Source organism: Perognathus longimembris, chromosome 28 (assembly GCF_023159225.1).
Source record: "Perognathus longimembris pacificus isolate PPM17 chromosome 28, ASM2315922v1, whole genome shotgun sequence".
In the NCBI taxonomy this organism is placed as follows: Eukaryota; Metazoa; Chordata; class Mammalia; order Rodentia; family Heteromyidae; genus Perognathus; species Perognathus longimembris.
In genome coordinates this window covers 35301300-35322230 of record NC_063188.1, presented here as the reverse complement: position 1 = coordinate 35322230, position 20931 = coordinate 35301300, and the positions used below count along the sequence as shown (strand labels likewise).

Sequence of the window (20931 nt, the reverse complement as noted above, 5' to 3'; positions counted from 1 at the left end):
TATTTTCCATCATATGTCTTTGCCTCCCATATTAAATATCAGATAACTATAAGTGCATGCTTTTATTTATGGGTCTTTTAGTCAGTTTCACTGATATTCAGGTCTATTTTTGTGCCAGTACTAAGCTGCTTTTGTTATTATAGCTCCGTAGTAAAGCTTGAGAGCTGGTTTTGTGATACCACCTGCATTATTTTTTGTCTAGAATTGCTTTGGCTATTCTAGATCTTTTGTTATTCCATATGAATTTTTTATTGTTTCTTTTCTATCTCAATAAAGAACATCATTAAGATTTTGATGGGGATTGCACCGAGTTTGTATATTATTTTTTGCAGTATGAACATTTTTACAATATTCTACCTATCCATGAACATGGAAAGTCTTCTATTTCCTGATGTCCTCTTTGATTTTTTGGTCAAATTTTTATATTTTTCACTATAAAGACCATTTACATTTTGGTTAGGTAGAGTCAGATATTTTTTCAAGTTATTGCAAATGAAATTGTTTTCTGATTTCCCTTTCTGCTTGTACATTGTTGACAGACAGAAAGGCTACAATTTTATGGGTTAATTTTGTACCTTGATACTTTGTCACAGTGGTTGATCAGTTCCAGGAGCTTGGGGGTTGAGTCATTTGGGTCCTTTAGGTATAAAATCATGTCGTCTGCAAATAGGAATGGTTTAATTTCTTCTTCCCCTATGTGAATCCTGTTTATGTCCTTTTCTTGCTGTATTGCTCTAGCTAGGGATTCCAAAACTATGTCGAAGAAGAGTAAAGAGAAAGGACATCCTTGTCTGATTACTAATTTTAGGGGAAATAGTTTTAGTTTTTCACTGTTTAGTTTGATGTTGGCTGTTATATATAGCCTATATTATTTTAAGGGATGTTCCTTCTTTTCCTAGCTTCTCCAAAGCTTTTTACATGAATGAATGTTTTGTCTAAGGTTTTTTTTTTGTATCTCTTGAGCTGATCATGTGGTTCTTGTCTTTGTTGATGTGGTGTATTACATTTATTGACTTATGTACATTAAACCAGCTTTGTATCTGTGGGATGAAGCCTACTTGATCATAATATATTATTTTTTGATGTGTTTCTGGATTCTGTTGCGTAATATTTTATTGAAGAGCTTTGCATTTGTTTTCATCAGAGAAATTTGTTGGTTCTTTACCTGGTTTGGGGATAAGTGTGCTATTGGCTTCATGTGATGAGTTTGAAATTTATCCTTCTGCTTCTGTTTCACAGAAAATTTTGAGGAGTGTTGGTGTTAGTTAACTTTAAAAATCTTATAGAATTCATTCATAAATACATCAGGCAGCACCTGAGGTTTTCCTTGTTGGAAGACTTCTGATTACTTCCTCATTCTCCTTGCATGTTATGGGCCTGTTTAATTGGTTAATATCTTCTTGGTCCAGCTTAGGTAGTTTGTACATTTCTAGAAATTTGCACATTTCTACTAGGTATTCCACTTCATTTGAGTATAGGTTTTGATTGTAGTCCTTTATTATCATTTGGATTTCTTGGATGTTTGTTTTAATGTTTCCTATGGCGTCTCTAATTTTATTGGTTTGAATCTGTTCTTCTGCATTTAGATGCATTGGTCTCATGTTGCTGATCTGTGTAACTCTGGATTTTCAGGTGTGTTGTTGTCTGCGCTAGTCAGGGTCCCCATGGGGGGAACGCTATGTCAGCTTAGCCATGCTGTGAACACACAATGGGGGATGACAGGAAGGCACTTCGTAGTTTTCCATCCTTGTGTGTGTTAGGTATAAGTTATTTTTTGTTCTTGTGATTCTGTATATGTTTATATTTTCCCTGTTGTCAATCTCTTGAAGTGAAGTATGTGTTAGAACCCTGAATCTCTGATTATGTAGGCAATCTTCCCAGCTTTCATTGTAGATAACTCTTGCTTAAGTTGTAGATGATCCATTTATTTTATAGCATGATTAAGTGTTTTTGTCCTGCATGCTTCTGAAATTTTGTCAGATACTTTTTTGCACCAATAAGCTATTTTTGCATCTTTTCTAGTCTGCCTGCCAATAGGGTGTTACCTTGATTTATTTGCATATGATGAATTATCCTTACATTCTTAGGATAAACTCCATTTGCTCTTCATATATTATCTTTTTCTGCATCGTTGCCTTTAATAGCATTTTGCTAACGATTATGTTTCTAAGTTTATGACAGATACTGGTATGTAGTTTTCTGTTCTTAAGTGACACTTAGAATGCTAGCAGATATTTTTGCATGATTCTCCACCCTAAGTTTTCAGAGTTGCTTTACAAGGAGGGTCTGTCCTGAAGCTGTGGACTGTTTTGTAACAATAGGCTGCTGTTAGTATGAGGTGTGAGAACAGAAGTATTTTCTGTCATCTTGTGTAGCCATAACCTTAGGGAGGCCCTGTACACCCAGACCATGAGCACTGAGGCTATCTCAGATCCCTTTCTCTCCTATTCAGAGCCAAATTCTGACTTGTATCTGCAGTTGGTCGATGGTAGGAAGTATTTTCAGGTCCCTTCCTCAGATTTAGCTGCCTACTGCTTTTTATTTCTATAAGATCCTTCCCCTCCCTCTATTTCTCCTTCAACAGCAATGGCTGTTTGTTTTGTCCTGCTTGAGTTCCCTGTCTCTCTCTCCTCAGTCAAATACATTTTACTTCTTTTCCTTTCCCAGAAACACTAGATTTTTGCGTGGGTCCAAGAGATTTACTGTTTCACCCCAGTGGCTTAATCCTTTGGTGCTTCATGATAAAAGAGCTTGGATTTAAGGTTATCAATCTCCTCAGATTAGCTGGTTTCACATACTTGAACCAGTGATACAGGCTCTTTTGGACACTTACTTGGTCCCTTCTTATTTTTGTGACCTTCTAGTTAAGAACCATGGAAAAGAACTTAGCAGTAAGTGTAGGAGTATCACAGGCTTCAAATAATAACTGAAAAGTTAGACCCAGCTCTTTACCTTTTAACATTTTACCAACATCTCAGATTTGTTTAGTAATAGTACTGGGGCTTCAACTCAAGACCTGGACTCTGTTCCTTAGCTTTGTCTCTCAAGGCTGGTGCTCTACCACTAAGGCCACATTTCCACTTCCAGCTTTTGGACCACAACTCATAGATCTCAGGCATGAGCAAATCACCAGGCTCAGGTGATTTGTTTTCCAACTGCTCCTATGATAGCCACTATTGTCTCTGCTCTAGAGAATTAAATGATAACAATGTCATGTCTTTCTGGAAAGGGACTCCTTACCCTTTGATATTTAATTTAATTTGGTTCTGTGGTGGACTGAAGGCAGTTGAACTTTGTATGCTACCAAGAGATTTGCTATTGTTATGGATGACATTTTCTTAGTCCTTTTTGTATCCAAAATATTATATATACATCTATGTAATTATAAATGTATGAGGGTCTTTTGTGGTTTTTATTAAATATGATACAGGAAGAAAATAATGGATTCTAAAGCGTACTTTAACAGAGTTGTTTTTTATGTAATAGTTATTACTGTGTTTCACTTGAACTTTTACTCTTGAATTATCATGTTAAAATCATAGTTAAAGCATCATATACTCTACTTAACATTTTTGTACGTATGTCTACATTCATGCAACTAACACCACATTTCAAGAAACAGTAGAATTTCATTGCCCATAAAACCTTTATTCCTATTTGGTGCAGCAGATACACAGGATGGCTGCCTTTGGACAGTGTCCCCTTGTAGGTGGACAGAACCTATGCTTTACTTGTAATCAGTATAATTTGGCAAAGGGCATGGGATATTACTCACTACCATAATTACATTGTATCATATTAGACACTGACAACAACAAAGGCATAAAGGAAGTCAGATTAGGTGTGACATCAGGTATATTATATCATGATTTCTTTACATTCCAGTGACTCGGCATATACCATTTTAGATTCTTTTAGTTACTCATCCATTCATCCCATACACTTTCACAGAATGTTTCCAGTTTCCAATGAGTGAAGGGAAGTGTGTCTTAATGATTAACAGTATTGACTCTGGAGTTAAGAGGACCTAGATCCAAATGCCATGTGCCAAATACTCTCTGGACATGCTTGCAAAAGTGCATTAATATCTCTAAAGCCTCATGTCCAAGATGAGAATGCTCTTAATATCGACTGTCATTTTGTGCTGCTACAATGGAATACTTGAGACTGAGACTATAAACAGTAGACACTCATTTAGATGAGAGTTCTGGAGTCTGAGAATTCTAAGAGTGAGGATCTGCATCTGGTGAGGGCCTCATTGATGCATTACAATACAGCAGAAAGTATCACATGAAGAGAAAGAACAAAGGGGAACAAATGCATCCTTTTATCAGGAACCCACTCCCATGATGACTACCTCAGTCCTGCTATAATGACATTAATGTATTCCTGAGGACAGAGCCCACAGGAGCTAATCAACTCTTAAACGGTCTTACCTTTAAGGTAGGACCTTGACATTTGTATTCAACATTTTTACATTAGGAATTTGAAGATCACATTCAATCCATAGCACCTATCAAACAAGATTTTGTAAGAATCAGGAGGAGGATGAATGTAGAGTACTTGGTAGAATGCCTGGCACATGGTGAGAAAACACTTTTATTATAGTTAATAATATTAATCTTTTCATGCTAAGTGAGCAGTTAGAGGACTTTTATGCATGTTATAACCATGTATTAGTAAATAATATGTTAAGTGCTAAGAATAATGTCTGTCATACAAAAACATAAAGGTATTAGACACTTTCTCTATGACCATCTATATTCATTTTAATATTAGTACTGTAATATTAGCCTTTATTATTTGGCCATCACTCACCCCTCCAGTGGATTTGATTTGATTTGTGTGTGTGTGTGTGTGTGTGTGTGTGTGTGTGTGTGTGTGTGCGTGCATGTGCATACACGCTAATACTAGAGCTTGAACTCAAGGTCTGGGCACTTTGAGTTTTATTGTCAAGGCTAGCACTCTAACATTTGAGCCACAGCTCCACTTCCAGCTTTTTGGTGTCTATTTGGAGATAGAATCGTATAGACTTTCCTGCCTCCACCAGCTTTGAATCAAGATCCTCAGATCTTATCCTCTTGTGTAGTATATGAGACAATGGTGCCCACCATGGAGTTGACCTCTTACTTTGCATTTTGTTTGGGAAATAATGAAGTGGTATAGCATTTCCTCACTTATATGCTATATGTAAAATCAACAAAAGAGACTGAAGAAAATATAGTTTTTAGATATAGTGAGTAATCTGTGTGCCTTTGTGGTTTTGTTTTTTGTTGTTTTTTTAAAGAGTTTTTTGGGGGAGAGCAAACTGCCAGCCGACATAAGATGGAAGTGTGGGGAGACAGAAGGGAAGGAAGAAGAGAGGAAGAAAGAAATGAGAGAAAAAAGATAGAGGAAGAAAAAGGCCCTTTGTGTTTTTAAATTTATGATATGACAGGACAGAATGAAAATTGTAAAGCTCATAATCAAATCTGTACATTGGTCCAATAATCCTGTTTAGATTATATAATAATATGTTAAATGCTTTGAAATGATTCACTTCAATTAGAATGAAAAGACTTTAAAAGCATTGAAAAGATTAATTCGATAAGAAGAATGATTTATTTTTATTGCATGTTGTAAGATCAACTACTTTCTGCTACTACTAGGTAGAGAGATGGTAAAACACAATAACTTCAGTAAAACTAAAGTTCGTTGTTGTAATATGTTGAGTGATTCATGTACATCCACCCTAGTCACTTCTTGATTCAGAGTGGCTATCTAAACTCTTTCTGTTTTGGCAAATTTCTAGGATGTAAATAAGGAAAATGAAGAAATACCACACTGGTTGTTTATCCCTCCACCCCTTGAAAGGTGCTTTCAATATCATCTTCACAGCAGTTTTTATTTTCATTTTTTTGGCAAGAAATTCCATCACATAAATATGGCTTACAGAGAGGGAATTTGAGAGAAGGAAAATTTCAGAAGCTCCCACTGCCACCCTGAAACTGGAGTTCTGCTGATGAAAAAGAATTTTTGAGTAGTCTTTGAGTGAAAAACTTGAAGATTCTCTCTGGTTCATTATAAATGTGATACATTGTTATTTTAAAATCTTTAAATAACCCAAGTATATAAAAACTGAAAAGGAAAATTCCTGTGTTGCTGAAAATACTACCTATTCACCAACTTTTTTTCATTTTCCACCTGGGGTCACAAAGAGACTACATTCCTCTCCTCTCTGGCAGCTGGGTTGGCTTTGCATACCTGTCCAGAGTTGTGGCTAGTAGACCGTGGCCAGCAATGGTGGCTACCAGAACTGGCTCTTAAAACCATCCACATGAATCTCCATCCTTCCTCTTCTTTTTTTTTTTCAAATTTTTATTATCAAACTGATGTACAGAGAGGTTACAGTTTCATAGTTAGGATTTGGATACATTTCTTGTACTGTTTGTTACCTTGTCCCTCATACCCCCCTCCCTCCTCCCCCTTATCCTTTCCCCCCCTGAAGTGTTCAGTTCACTTTTACCAAACAGTTTTGCAAGTATTGCTTTTGTAGTTGTTTGTCTTTTTTACCCTGTGTCTCTCAATTTTGGTATTCCCTTTCAATTTCCTAGTTCTAATACCAGTATACACGGTTTCCAGTATACTCAGATAAGATTACAGAGATAGTGTAGGTACAACCACTGGAAGGTGATACAAGAACATCATCAATAATAGAAGCTACAGATACACATAGGACGTTGAAAGTAGTTACAACTGTGATATAACAATCGTTTCCATAACATGGAGTTCATTTCACTTAGCATTATCTTATGTGTTCATAAGGGAATACCTATTGGGCTCCTGTGATCCTCTGCTGTGACTGCCTAAACCTGTGCTAATTATTCCCAATAAGGGAGACCATAGAGTCCATGTTTCTTTGGGTCTGGCTCACTTCACTTAGTATAATGTTTTCCAACTCCTTCCATTTCCTTACAAATGGGGACATGTCATTCTTTCTGATAGAGGCATACAATTCCATTGTGTATATGTACCACATTTTCCTGATCCACTCATCTACTGAGGGGCATCTGGGTGGTTCCAGCTTCTAGCTATGACCAGTTGTGCTGTGATGAACATTGTTGTGCTGGTGGCTTTAGTGTGATTATGTTTGTGGTCTTTTGGATAGATACCCAAAAGTGGGGCTGCTGGGTCATAGGGGAGTTCTATGTTTAGCCTTCTGAGGAATCTCCATACTGCTTGCCAAAGTGGCTGAACCAGTTTACATTCCCACCAACAATGAAGTAGGGTTCCCTTTTGGGCACATCCCCTCCAATAGTTGTTATTGTTAGTTTTCTTGATATAGGACATTCTTACTGGGGTGAGATGGAATCTCAATGTTGTTTTGATTTGCATTTCTTTTATGGCTAGTGATTTAGAGCACTTTTTCTTATGGCTCTTGGCCACAGCCAGGTGTAGACAATTCACTGCATGACTTCAAGACCCAAGAATTTTGTTGACCCATAAGTTGAGTTGCTTAGTCACTGTTAGGACCAGAGCATCTTCCCTTTCTGGCCACTGGATTGTTTATATTGACATTTGACAGCAGCAAAACAATCCTTTTGGGCGTGGACCTCTGAGATCTAAGGGTTGTTTATAGCACAAACATCTTATATAATGTGGTTACTAGAGCCTCCCAATAACATATCAGATGATATATGCCATTCATTTTGTGTAGTTTTTCATTCTAACACTGATGCTTTATATAAATGTGTATTTATAAATGCAGCTATAGGTATATGACTAATATTCTATATTATGTGACACTAAGGCCAGTAAAATACTTCATTCCCCAAATTATCAATAATTATGTTTTAAATTGGCTTTCTAACTTAAGTCAGATGACAAAGCTTAAGTTTAAAATCAGAAAATTCTGATGAACAAGATGCATAAAATATATTTCAGGCATAGGAATAAAGAGAAACATATCAATTAAAAAATAATTCTCCCGGGGCTGGGGTTATGGCCTAGTGGCGAGAGAGCTTGCCTCGTATACATGAGGCCCTGGGTTCGATTCCCCAGCACCACATATACAGAAAATGGCCAGAAGTGGCACTGTGGCTCAAGTGGCAGAGTGCTAGCCTTGAGCAAAAAGGAAGCCAGGGACAGTGCTCAGGCCCTGAGTCCAAGGCCCAGGACTGGCCAAAAATAAAAATAATAAAAAAAATTTCTCCCCATATAGAATTGCCCAAGTGGAAAATAACAAAATGTATGAGAAAGAAATTTCCAGTTCTTGATAAGACCGTATGAAATAGGGACTTCTCCACTGAACCAGTCATTTTCTGCTTGTAGTCAGAAATAAATTTATATAAAAGAAACCTCTACAACTTTCCTAAAGGGTTTAAGAGAAAAAAAAGAGAAAATGCAAGAAAGAACTGTGTGAGTGATATGTTAATTGGGCTTTATTATAAATACAGTGATTTGCTACCTGTTTTCTTGAAGAAATTACCCACCCAAAGTGTTGAGAGGGAAATTAAACACATCCTTGTTGCCACTACTTTGTAAAGGTCTTCTAAACGGAGTATTTCCACCCTACAACCTTTCTGCGATTTCTTCAGCCAATTCTCTCCCCTCTAATTCAGGGCGGGGCCTCCTGCTCCTCATCACAGCTGGGGGGCGGAGTCTTCTCTGAACAGCTTGGCAGTCAGCTCTGCCTGACCAGTCTTGGAAGAGGAGCTGCATTTCACCAAGCTGCAGCTGACAAGAAGCTTCAAGGTAATGTCTGTCTGAAATTTATTTTCTAGTGACTTTTCAGGGCTCTGGAGTAAAGACGAAAAATAGGTTTTGGAGTGGCAGGAAGGAAGGATGTGTGGTTTTGTGAGAATCGTTTCCATTTTGAAGGAATTAATCCTCTGGAATTTTTCTACCTCCCAAGGCTTTATAAGTCCACAGTGGGGAAGGGGGTGATCAGATTACAGCCTCTAAATTAAGGCTTCACTGCAGCATGGCTGCTCATGATAATTTATTGCTTTGGAATTCCATGTCTATGTTGCCAGACACTGTGTTCTTTTTTTAAGTTTTAAGCCTTATTGATTTGCACAGAAATATGAAATGATAGATGTAATGGAAAGCATGGGAAATTACTTCTATAAATTGATACGTGGATAGAGTGTGTGTGTCACATGTGTATGAGCATGGAGAAGAGATCAAAGATAGTTGAGTGAAGACACTGCACACAGTGTATATATGCCAATATGTGTGACTAGAAAAAAACTAGAAGAAATTAACCCTTCTGTCAGTATCCAGCATTTCTGGTTAATCAGATTGCTGTTTTAATATTATTCTAATCTGTTGCAACATCTTTCAGAGTAGAGTCTCTCATGATTATCCTTACAATCATAGAAGAAAATGCAGCTGAAACAGCATACGCATTTTGTTTCCAACACATATACACTTACAAGCACATATGCATGCATACGCATGCACACACAGGTGCACAAGCACACACACACACACACATTCATGTTCCTGTGTTTCTTTTCTCTTACCTCTTGATAGCAATGGAAAATTTTCCTCAACCCAAGCAAGTGGATAGCCTAGTATCTGTTTTGACTGTAGCCTTGTATGTCCTCCATGCAGTGTGTCACTTCAGTTGTGATCAGAAGGAACCAATTATTTGTGTCATATAAGTTTATGAGTGAGATAGAGTATTTGGTTTATTTCTGTAAGCAACTGAAAAAATATTATATGGTATGTCTATACTATGCAATATTGTATATCTTATGAATAGAAACCATAAGAACCTCTTCCTGCAGTGATCTGAAGTCTGAGAAATAGCATAAGACAAATAGAATAGCATATATTAAATTCTCTTCTTTCTGAATAAGTATTTATGCTATTTTAATATAGGTAAGTGCATAATATGAATGTATAGTACTTGGTTATTATAATGTATGCAACCAAATCTGAAAAAAATATTTACCAAAGTACAAATGGGATTCTTTGTATGGTCATGTCGACAAGAATGATTTTAATATTCTGTTTTTAAAAAGTATCACTTTAGCCTATATCTGTAATTTTGGCTGCTCAGGAGGCTAGGAAACTGGGATCTGAGAATCTCAGTTCAAAGCCAGCCCAGACAGGAAAATCCATGAGATTCTATCTCCAATTAACCATCTAAAAAAAGCCAGAAGCAGAACTGTGGCTCAAAGTGGTAGATTGAAAGACTTGAGCAGAGAAGCTCAGGGACAGCACCCAGGCCCTGAGTTTCAAGCACCAGGATTGGCACATACACATAAAAAGCATCTCTTTATAATTACTTATTTTTTGTATCTTCATGGAAATTATAAAATTGTGTGAAGCTGAGTGCTGGTAGTTTATGCCTATAATCCTAGCTGCTCAGGAGACTGAGAACTGATTATCACAGTTCAAAGCTGGCCCCAGACAGGAAAGTCTGTAAGAATTTTATCTCTAATTAATCACCAAAAAGCCAGAAGTGGAGCCATGGATCAAGTAATAGAACACCAGCCTTGAGTGAAAAAAGCCAAGGAAGATCATAAAGCCTTGAACTCAAGCCACAGCACTGGCAAAAAATAAAATCATGTGGGGTAAAAAGTGAACAAAAAGTCACGTAGAAAACATTTGGGACTATGCTTAAGCCATATCCTTGAATGGTTCTCTAAAAAACAATCATAGATAGACAGATTGATTGATTAATAAAGATATATAGAGAGATATCTAGAGATGTAGAAATATATGTATGTATCTACACATATGTATCATAAATTTCTAGAATGATATATAGAAGTTATATATCTGTGTATAGCTGTGCTTCCTTTTGTACATCATTTTGCATCTTTTCAATTCTAATAAGCTTCTTGATGTTTTCATGATCACATTGTGGCTGAAGATATGATCCTGTTATAATCCCGTACCATAAAATCATTTAAATCTAAAACAGGGACTTCTAAAAGCCTGAAAAGACTCTAGATAGCTAATGTAGTTTCTATCCTTCTCCCATAAGAACACTCTTTTAGTGGTTAAGGCCCTGCATATTCACCATGGGCAGGCTGGAGCTCCGATTTTAACCACAAGATGGCTCCTGCCAGATAGCCTAAGTTTTCTCCAGACATTTTTTTTATGATGTAGATTAACAAAGTAGTGAAACAATTTAGTATTAATAGACTGTGAGACAGCATGTACAGTATAACTGTGACTCCATTAAAAAATGTGCAAGTGTAAGGAAGAAAGACATCCACATGATGATTGAGGTGAGGATTCAAAGAGAAAATGTATCATATGACTCACAGTAAGATACAAGGCAATTGTTATTTCCTTCTTGCCTATTTCCCACTATTCTTCGAGAGATGATTTCATCATGATCTCAAAAATATAATAATTGTGGCCCAAAGAACATTTCACAGTATTAGAAGATGAAGGAAGATAAGCATGGGATTTCATCTCATCCCTATGTTTTAGAATGACATGCGTGGTAGAATTTTGGTGTGGAAATTTTGATCCTACTTCTTCCATGTTATTGACTCCCTGTCTTTTTTTTAAACAACCTAGGTGAATATCTAAGGTGCACGTGACTTAGGCAATCTGCGTGTGGTGCCAGTTGAATCCCAGTGAGGCAGTGCAGCCACTGAAGTGCCCAGCAGGGTGAAGGCTCTGCTGTACTAGCAGGTGGAGTGACAAGCCAGCTCTGATCCATGTGACAGATAGTAAGACTCTTTCCATTTTACAAAGAGGTGTGCATTTAAAACAGGATGAGATGTTGGAGAATAATTTCCTTTGCTCGTGCTTTGGGACTGTATCATCTTAAATTTAAGACTGTGTCTTACATTAAAATTGCCTTCAGTTGAGAATTTGAAGTACAATTCTTTGATCTCCATTGAGTATCCAAATGTGTATAATTAAAAGTCATAGCACCTCGTTTTTGAGAAAAATGTTTTTAATTATTATGAAGAAATACAAGAGGCTTTGGTCTACCTAAAGTTCCAACCAATGACTGAACTCTAAAATTCTTTTTTTAAAGTTTTTATTATAAAACTGATGTACAGAGATTACAGTTTCATACTTTAGGCATTGGATACATTTCTTGTACTGTTTGTTACCTTGTCCCTCATACCCCCCGCCCCCTCCCCCTTCCCCCCCTGAGGTGTTCATGAATTCTAAAATTCTTGATAACTACACTATCTAATATGTGATCATAGCAGTCATTCTGAAATATACTTTTTAGAAGGCCATTTGGTTTTGAGTATGTCAAGAATATACATAACCCATTTTTTTGGCCTGCTTGCTTTTTGGAAGAATAGCAAAGCACATGTGGCCTAAACACTATGAAGCTATGTTTAGCTAGCATTCAGCTTTGCAATGTCTTCTTGGAAACATAGCATTAGAATCATTATTAACCTTGCTCGAAACACAAAATTTTTGAGTCTCAGATTTTCAAGATGGATCCTAGAAATAAAAAAGTCCATCCGAACAGTCCTACCTATCATTCTGACACCTGAAAAGTTTGGAGATCCGCAGGTATAACAGTAAAGAGAGAAAAATATCCATCTATCTAATAACAAATTACCTTACAGGTTACCATGAGCTCTCCCTTCTCTACTGACATGTATATACTCTCTCCTTAATAAGATTGTGAGTTCTTAAATTTGAAGAACTGTAAAAAATGTCCCAGTTTCTTTATCCTCCTACATTATGCTGCATTTTGTCTGTCTTCTTACTGAGCAGTGTCTTTTAGTTTATCTCTCATGTGTTAATGCTGATTGTACTATACCTTGAAAAAATGATGTGATTTCATTTATTGATACTTTTCTTTTTTTTGCTTTATTATTTTCTAGAATTGTGCTATTCAAACATATTCAATGTCTTGGAGAAACTGTGATTGAAGAGAAGAGACCCGATAACTCATACACCATTTGTGGTCTAGCATCGAAAGAGACATTTGTAAGACTGGTATTTTTGGTAGGATTTGTGTTGGTAGAGGCAAGGACAGTCATCCATCTCAACCACTGACAGTAACTACTTGGCACACAAATCTAAATCACAATGAATGCTGAGTATATCCTCTGCAATTGGAAAGAGCAGTTATGGCCAGCAAAAGTTTTGTCCAGATCTGACATTTCATCAGATGGTAAGAGAAAAAGCACATTTGCACTAGAAGTCCAAATACTCTTACTAGATGAAAAAGTTAGAGTAGATAGCACAGAAACAAAGATCCTAAACAAATCTGCAATTGAAGTAATCATTTCTTCCCTAAAAATAGAGTCAGAGGTCAGTGCGCTCCCTAGAGAGGAAACAGCTTATGAAAGATCCCTAAAAATGGCACTTGATATCCTGAATGAGAGAGCAAATTTGAGTCCGGAAGATATTTCAAATGAAGACAAGACCTCTACACTGACCAAGAATGTACTGCAAGAGCCATCTGAGCATCCCCCTCATAAAAAGCTTCGGCAGCATGAAGGGGACTGTGTGAATTCTCGGGAAGAAAATGAAAACCAAGCAGCCCTCATAGAACCTACAGAAAATGATGACTTCCTATCCGATGATAAATCACAGGTGAACATAGCCAGTGATGCTATTGAAGACGAAATAGAAACAAAGCCATCACCAAACTTCTACTGGAACGAAACTTATGCTTCATTTTCAGGTGATGAAAAAGAAGATAAGAAAAAGATTGACATTGCAGCAATTATGGCCACAGTGAAAGAAGAGAATGCAGATATTAAAGATGAAAAGTTTGTTCCATTTTTGTCAGATGACTTGGTGGTGCCCAAAGCCTTGAAAGAGGAGGATCCAGATAGCTCCCCAGAAGACCAAGCTGTTTCCTCTCAGTGCTCTTATCTTGCAGAAAATATTGATAATCCTGAAGAGGGTCCCTCAAATGCAAATCCAAGCTCAGATGCCAGCCAGAGTCAGCCTCCTGTGGAAACAGACATGGAGGCTGAACCATCTTGTTCTACTAGTTCAGGGGAATGTCAGGTTTCACTTAGTGCCTCTAACTCTGTGCTGGATTATTCACTTTTGAGGAATGATGAAGGAAGTTTTCAAAGACTGGATTTTGAACTTGAGGGTGAAGCGTCAGCTTCAACCAGTGCATTGAGTGTGCAGCATGTTAGCACTCTTGCATTAGATGACACTGATGAAGAAGAAGAGCTTCCACGCTTAGTTCTTGATTACAAGCCATGTGCTTTTGAAACTGGGATCATTGTCTGGTTTAAATACCAAAAATACCCATTTTGGCCAGCAGTAGTGAAAAGTATCAGGCGAAAGGAGAGGAAAGCAAGTGTGATTTTTGTTGAGGCAGACATGAGCTCTGAAAAAAAAGGAATTAGAGTGCCTTTCAGAAGATTAAAAAAATATGACTGTAAAGAGAAGCAAGCACTAGTGGATAAAGCCAGGGAGGAGTACAGGGAGAGCATTGATTGGTGCATTTCACTGATTTGTGACTACAGAGTTAGAATAGGGTGTGGCTCTTTCGCAGGTTCTTTCCTTGAGTATTTTGCTGCTGACATCAGTTATCCAGTCCGAAAAGAAATCAAACGAGATACCTTCAGAAATTTATTTCCAAAGCTGTACAATGATGATAGTGGGGAACAAATGAGTGTGACTTCCCCAGCCAAGAGATTAGCCTATCAGAAAATTCTTCCTGACCGAATGAAGTCTGCTCGGGACCGAGCCAATAAGAACCTAGTGGACTTTATTGTAAATGCAAAGGGAACAGAAGACCATCTTCTGGCCATTTTAAAAGGCAAAAAAAAGTCCAGATGGCTGAATTCATTTTTGCATGCCAAGAGGTTCATGCCATGTATTGAAACATACTTTGAAGATGAAGATCAGTTGGATGAGGTGGTGAAATACCTACAAGAAATATACAAACAAATAGACCAAAGAATGCTCACTCGAATAAAAGATGACAAGATTAAATTTGTCCTAGAAGTTCTTCTGCCAGAAGCAATTATTTGCTCCATTTCTGCTGTGGATGGGTTAGATTATGAAGCAGCTGAAGCAAAGTATCTAAAAGGACCATCTCTAGGCTGTAGAGAAAGAGAATTATTTGATTCAAAAATTCTCTTTGAGAAGAGACGGAAGCCATTACCTAGTACTGGAACTCAGTAACTAGCACAAGAGTTGGAATCATCCTGGGAGCTTTCATGGATCATAGTTTAAATAAATTTCATCTCCCAAACATGGGAATATTTTCTGAAAATGGGAAATAGGAGGATTTGGATAATGTGTTCAGTTTAGAGACAGGACAGTCTAGATTCCTCAGTTCGCCACGCTGATTTTTGTATGTGTGTGCTTCTTCAGAGCCAATTTTGCAATGTACATCAGCAGTTTTATTTTCACACACATTTTTGAATGCGTAATTCCTAAATGACTTTAAAGGAAAGTACTGTTTATTTTTAACATTTCTGTATCTTTGCTGTATAGTTATATACACTGTGCACAATCATTTGAATATTAATATTGCACTGTTAATGGAGATTAAGCAAGATAACTAGGAAAGAAGAATAGAAGAAATGGCAATTATATTTTTGCTCAATTTTTTATAAAGGGCTTAGTTTTCTCTTAAGATAGCCAAATTATTTTTCCTGCCATGCCTATTTATTTTTGGAAAAATTATATCTCTGAGAGGTAGAACCAAAGATAGATAAGCTTTGCTATATATTGTACCTAACAATAGTTACTTTTGCAAGGAAGCAATCTAAAGCTCAAAAATAAGTGGCTTATCTGCATGTAGTCTGTATACGTGTGAATACGATTTCTGCATGCAGAAAAATAACCTGGACAGGCTTGAAAGGACTTGTTCATTCAATATTTCTTTAAAATTCCATTTTGAAAAGTGTCTAGCTTTCAATTGTTGAGTAGTTTCTTAAAACAGTCTTCTATGTTAATAACTAATAGTGAGTGCCTCTTCACATAGCTGTTTGATGACATAGAAGGCGGCTAGAGTTACTATATGTACATACTGGCCTCTCAGTAGTTCCAGCTTACTGCTTACCAACACAATCTAGTTTGATATAAGCTGTAGAATAAGCAAACACTATGGTATAAATTTTATCTCCAAACATATAGTCATTGCCTCAAACATCAAGTAAGCTTTGCCATATGGCGTATTCCTAGAACAGTTCTAATTAACTTTAGTAAGATCAATGACAACAGGAAAATCATTCCAAATAACACAAAGAGGGAAGATTCACCAGAATCTCATCATTTGGGAATGGGTCAGTAAAGTCACTTGATGTAAAAAAGAGTGCTAAAACTTAATGTGAGCTTGTTACATGTTTTAAAAATAAATTAGATTTTCTAAAATTTTATCTCACAAAGTATCTTATTTTAAGTGAGAATGAAGTTTATCAACTTCAGACTTTTCATTGTGTATATGTAGCCATATTTGAATAATTGTCCCATTTAGCCAATGGCATTTTGATATTGACAGGTAGCTGTCACTCTAGGGCTCTTATCATATGTGTCTACATGGCTACTTGTTGGTGTAAAATCTTCAGTTTCATATTTGTTTTGTTAAAAATAATAATTAAATCCTCACCTTGATGCTCACTACAAACTTCAGATTCTGCAGCAGCATAAAGATGTTTGTGAAAATTAAAATATAGGTGTACATACATATATATGTACACAATTTGTTTACAATATTTGCTTATTGTAGTTGCCGTGATTTCAATGCTTGTTATGTCATTGTTTTAAATAAAAAATTCACTTTCATGATAGATTTTATATTATTTTCAAAGAAATATTTGACTTGGATAAACTGCAGATTCCACAAACATGTCTTGATCCTGCCTGAGACCCACCAATGGTCCTCAGGTATCCAGCCTCTAGCAATACATAGACCTTCCTTGTGGTCCAGACCTTCACCAAACCATATGAGCACCATATTCTCTGGACATGCACACTGTCTTCCTGCTATAATATTGTGTCCCTCTTGTATCAGTACATTACCTCATTTGGTCTTCTCAGTGGGCTATTGCTTTCTCCTGCTTTTAGTGTGTGTGTGTGTGTGTGTGTGTGTGTGTGTGTATGTGTGTATGTGTGTGTGTGTTTGTGTGTGTGTCCTGGAGCTTGAATTCAGGGCCTGGACGCTGTCCTGAGCTTTTGTGCTCAAGGCTAGCACACTTAAACCACAGCTCTACTTCCTGCTTTTTGGTGGTAAATTGGAGATGAGTCTCACAAGACTTCCCTGCTTAGGCTGGCTTCAAACCGTGATCCTCAGATCTCAGTAGTAGGATTTCAGAATAGGATCACAGGTGTGAGCCACTGGTACCCAGCTTTAATAGGTTTTTATTACTTCCTTTATTGATTTATAGAATTAGGAGTCAGGAAAGCCAAGTATATGTAGATTCAAGTTGTGAGGCTAGATTGCAGGTGCCATAGAAAGGATATGTTACTCCTGTAATCTAGGTGACAATGTCATTCTAAACGAGCTAATATTCTACAGCGTAACCTCATTGACTGACTTTATTTGAAAACAAGGGCCCCAGATTTTCACCTAGTTTTGAGTTTCTGGATGTCTGGTGTGGGATAAAGAACGCTCAACTGATCCCTCTTGAAATGTCATTTATCTTGTGGCATATGTTAAAACAACGGAGGAAAGCATGCCTCGGACACAGATGATAGTATTCTCTGAGTAGTCATTGAGCATCATTTGGCATGTAGAGAGGACAAACTTGGCTTCCAACTCAGGGTGCACTCCTATCATCTCAAGCCTGAGTAGTTGTTGTCAGGTTTTAAGATTGTCTTGAGCAGGCACTGTAGTATATGGGTGGCTAAGGGAAAAGCCTGACTTGTCATCCACACTAACAATTGAATTATGGAGACTGACCCTCATCTCCTCCAGTTATAAAGTAGACTGCTGCCCATCAGACTTTGATTCTATTTGTAAGGTATGCAGAGGTTTCTATATGTACAGATTGAGATACTGATGAAGAAAGTAGAGCTCTGAGACCTGGAATAGCAATGAATGTGAGAATCTTAAATACCTAAATTCTCCTGGATATGGCTTCTCAAACCCATGCTGTTGGGGGAAAGCTACCTGTCCTGAAGACAAGACAGTAACCTCCTTCAAAGCAGATATATTGCTTTTGTTGTTTTTTTTTTATTAAATTTTATTGAGAGGGTGATGTACATTGGGAGTGCAGTTACATAATAAGGTAGTGAGAACATTTCTTGTCATATTTGTTACACCCTCCCTCATTTTTCTTTCCCTTCCCTAGTTCAGGTAACCATATATACAATATCCAGTGTACCAAAATCATATACAGTAACCACATGGGGTACGCCAAAGGAAATTCACCTAGTACATTAAACGTAATGACAAAAATAAAACCCTTCTGTTTCCTTCTCTTGAAATTCATTTTGCTTAGCCTCATCTTATATAATTGTCGGGAGCCGAGCTAGCTGCTAAGCTCTTCCTGACCTCTGGCTGTGCTGTTACCACCAGGATATGCTAAAGGCAAGGACAATTGTTCACAGCCACTATCGGGAATTGCTTTGCTATGTCCCCACCTTGCTATGTCCGCTGGAGTAGATTGCTATGTTAATCAACCTTGTCCGGTGTTTGCTGTGATGCTAAAGGAAAGGACAATTGTTCACAGCCACTATCCGGAATTGCTTTGCTATGTCCCCACCTTGCTATGTCCGCTGGAGTAGATTCCTATGTTAATCAACCTTGTCCTGTGTCTACTGTAATCAAATGTTGCAAACTTCAAAGCCTCTTTATGTTCTGGAATTTTAACAATCCTATGCTATTCCCTGGTTCCAAAACTGCATATAAGCTGGGAGAATAAACTGTTGCTGCAGTCTTGAGTCTCAATCTCAAGATGCAGACCTCCCGTACCCCATCTTTGTCTCTTGTCTTTTTTCTCTTGCCTTATTTTTCCTTTTCCTTAATCCTTGCCGCCCCTCAGTCAGGATTCCTGTTTCCCTGCCGGCTGGCCCGGCAGGTATAATAATATGTACATAGCTGTTGAGCTATTGTGAGCCTCTGTTAGGTCTATCCTAGACCTTCTTATTTTTGTTTGGTAGTTGTTTGGTTTTAGATACATAATGTAAATCTGCTGACCAAAACAGGTGGAAATACCATTTGAAAAGAAGTTTGTTATTTTGCAGACCTGGTCCCTACTATTCTCTCTCATTCCCCTCCCCCCAACACTCATATACCAAGAAGACCATGCACCTTTGTTCTCTGTGTTCTAGGCTTGTGTCGCTCAACATTATTTGTTCCAGATCTGACCATTTCCCTGCGAATACCAATATTTTATAATTTCTAATCACTATGTAGTATTCCATTGTGTACAGGCACCACATTTTTTGAATCCATTCATCTGTAGTGGGGCATGTGGGTTGTTTCCATATTTTGGCTATTGTGAATTGTGCAGCTATAAACATGGATGTGCAGATGTATTTATGGTATCCTGGGACCTGTTGTTCAGGATAGATGTCTAGGAGTGATATGGCTAGGTCATATGTCTATGCTAAGCTTTTTGAGGAACCTCCATACTGTTCTCCAAAGTGGTTGTACTAGTTTGCATTCCCACCAACAGTGGAAAAGGGTTCTTCTTTCTCCACATCCCCTCTAGCATTTGTTGTTGCCTGAGTTCAGAGTACAGGCCATTCTAACTGGAGTGAGGTGGTATCTCAGGGTTGTTTTTATTTGCATTTCCTTTGCTGCCGGGGATGTTGAGCATTTCCTCATATGTTTCTTTGCCATTTTTATTTCTTCTCCTGTGAAGTCTCTCTTTAGCTCCTTTGCCCATTTAATAATTCGTTTGCTGGGTTTGGAGGGGGTTAGTTTTTGAGTTCTCTGTAGATGACAGATATTAGGCCTTTGTTGCTGTGTTGGTGAAGATCCTTTGTCTTTCTAGTTTGGTGGCTATGTCTTTAGCTGTGCAGAAACTTTTTAATTTGTAGTAGTTCCATTTGTCAGTCTCTCCCCTATCTGTTGTGCCCATGGGACTATGTTCAGGAAGTTCCTGCCTGTGCCTATAAGTTCTAGTGTCTTTCCTACTCTGTCCTTCAGTAGTTTCAAGGTTTCAGGTCTGATGTTGAGGTCCTTAATCCATTTTGAGTTGATCTTGATGCATGGTGATAGGCTAGGGTCCACTTTGAGTTTTCTACATGTGGCTGCCCAATTTTCCCAGCACCAGTAGTTGAAGAGGCTGTGTTTTTTTTCCATTGTATGCCTGTAGCTCCTTTGTCAAATATCAGCTGACTGTAAGTATGTAGAATTATTTCCAGATCTTCTATTCCATTGGTCTTCAGGTCTGTTTTTATGCCAGTACCCGGCTGTTTTTGTTATGATGGCCCTATAATAGGGCTTGAAATCTGGTACTGTGATACCTCCTGTGCTGCTTCTTTTGCCTAGAATTGCTTTGGCTATTCTAGCTCTTTTGTTGTTCCATATGAATTTATGGGTTGTTTCCTCTATTTCAGTGAAGAATGTAGCTGGGATTTTGATGGGGTTTGCATTGAATTTGTATAACATTTTGGGCAATATAGCCATTTTCACCATATTGATTCTGCCTACCCATGAGCACGGGATGGCTTTTCATCTCCTGTTGTCCTTTTTGATGTCTCTTTTTTAGATTTTTATAGTTCTCATTAAATGGGTCATTCACATCTTTGGTTACGTTAATCCCTAGGTAATTTATTCTTTTTTTAGCTATTGCAAATAGTATTGTTTCCATAATTTCCTTTTCTGCTTGTACATTGCCAGTGTAGAGGAAAGCTGCTGATTTTTGTGGATTGATTTTGTAGCCTGCTATTTTTCCAAAATGGTTTATTAGTTCTAGGAGTTTGGGGACTGAATTTTTTGGGTCCTTCAGGTATAAGATCATGTCATCTGCAACTAGGGATAGTTTGATTTCTTCTTTTCCTATGTGGATCCCTTTAATGCCCTCTTCTTGCCTTGTTGTTATGGCTAGGGATTCCAGCACAATGTTG

The 20931-nt window shown here is 37.6% G+C and overlaps 1 protein-coding gene across 1 annotated transcript in view; it reads left to right on the top strand.

Annotated features, from left to right (window-relative positions):
- Pwwp3b (PWWP domain containing 3B) overlaps window positions 1-16698 on the top strand; it is a 38124-nt gene extending 21426 nt beyond the window's left edge. The window contains exons 3-5 of the mRNA XM_048336468.1: window positions 8601-8733; window positions 11527-11681; window positions 12810-16698. Of these exons, the coding sequence (XP_048192425.1) occupies window positions 13018-15087 (2070 nt within the window). The 5' untranslated portion in view covers window positions 8601-8733; window positions 11527-11681; window positions 12810-13017 and the 3' untranslated portion in view covers window positions 15088-16698. The remainder of the gene's footprint in view (window positions 1-8600; window positions 8734-11526; window positions 11682-12809) is intronic.
- Window positions 16699-20931: the final 4233 nt, after the last annotated feature.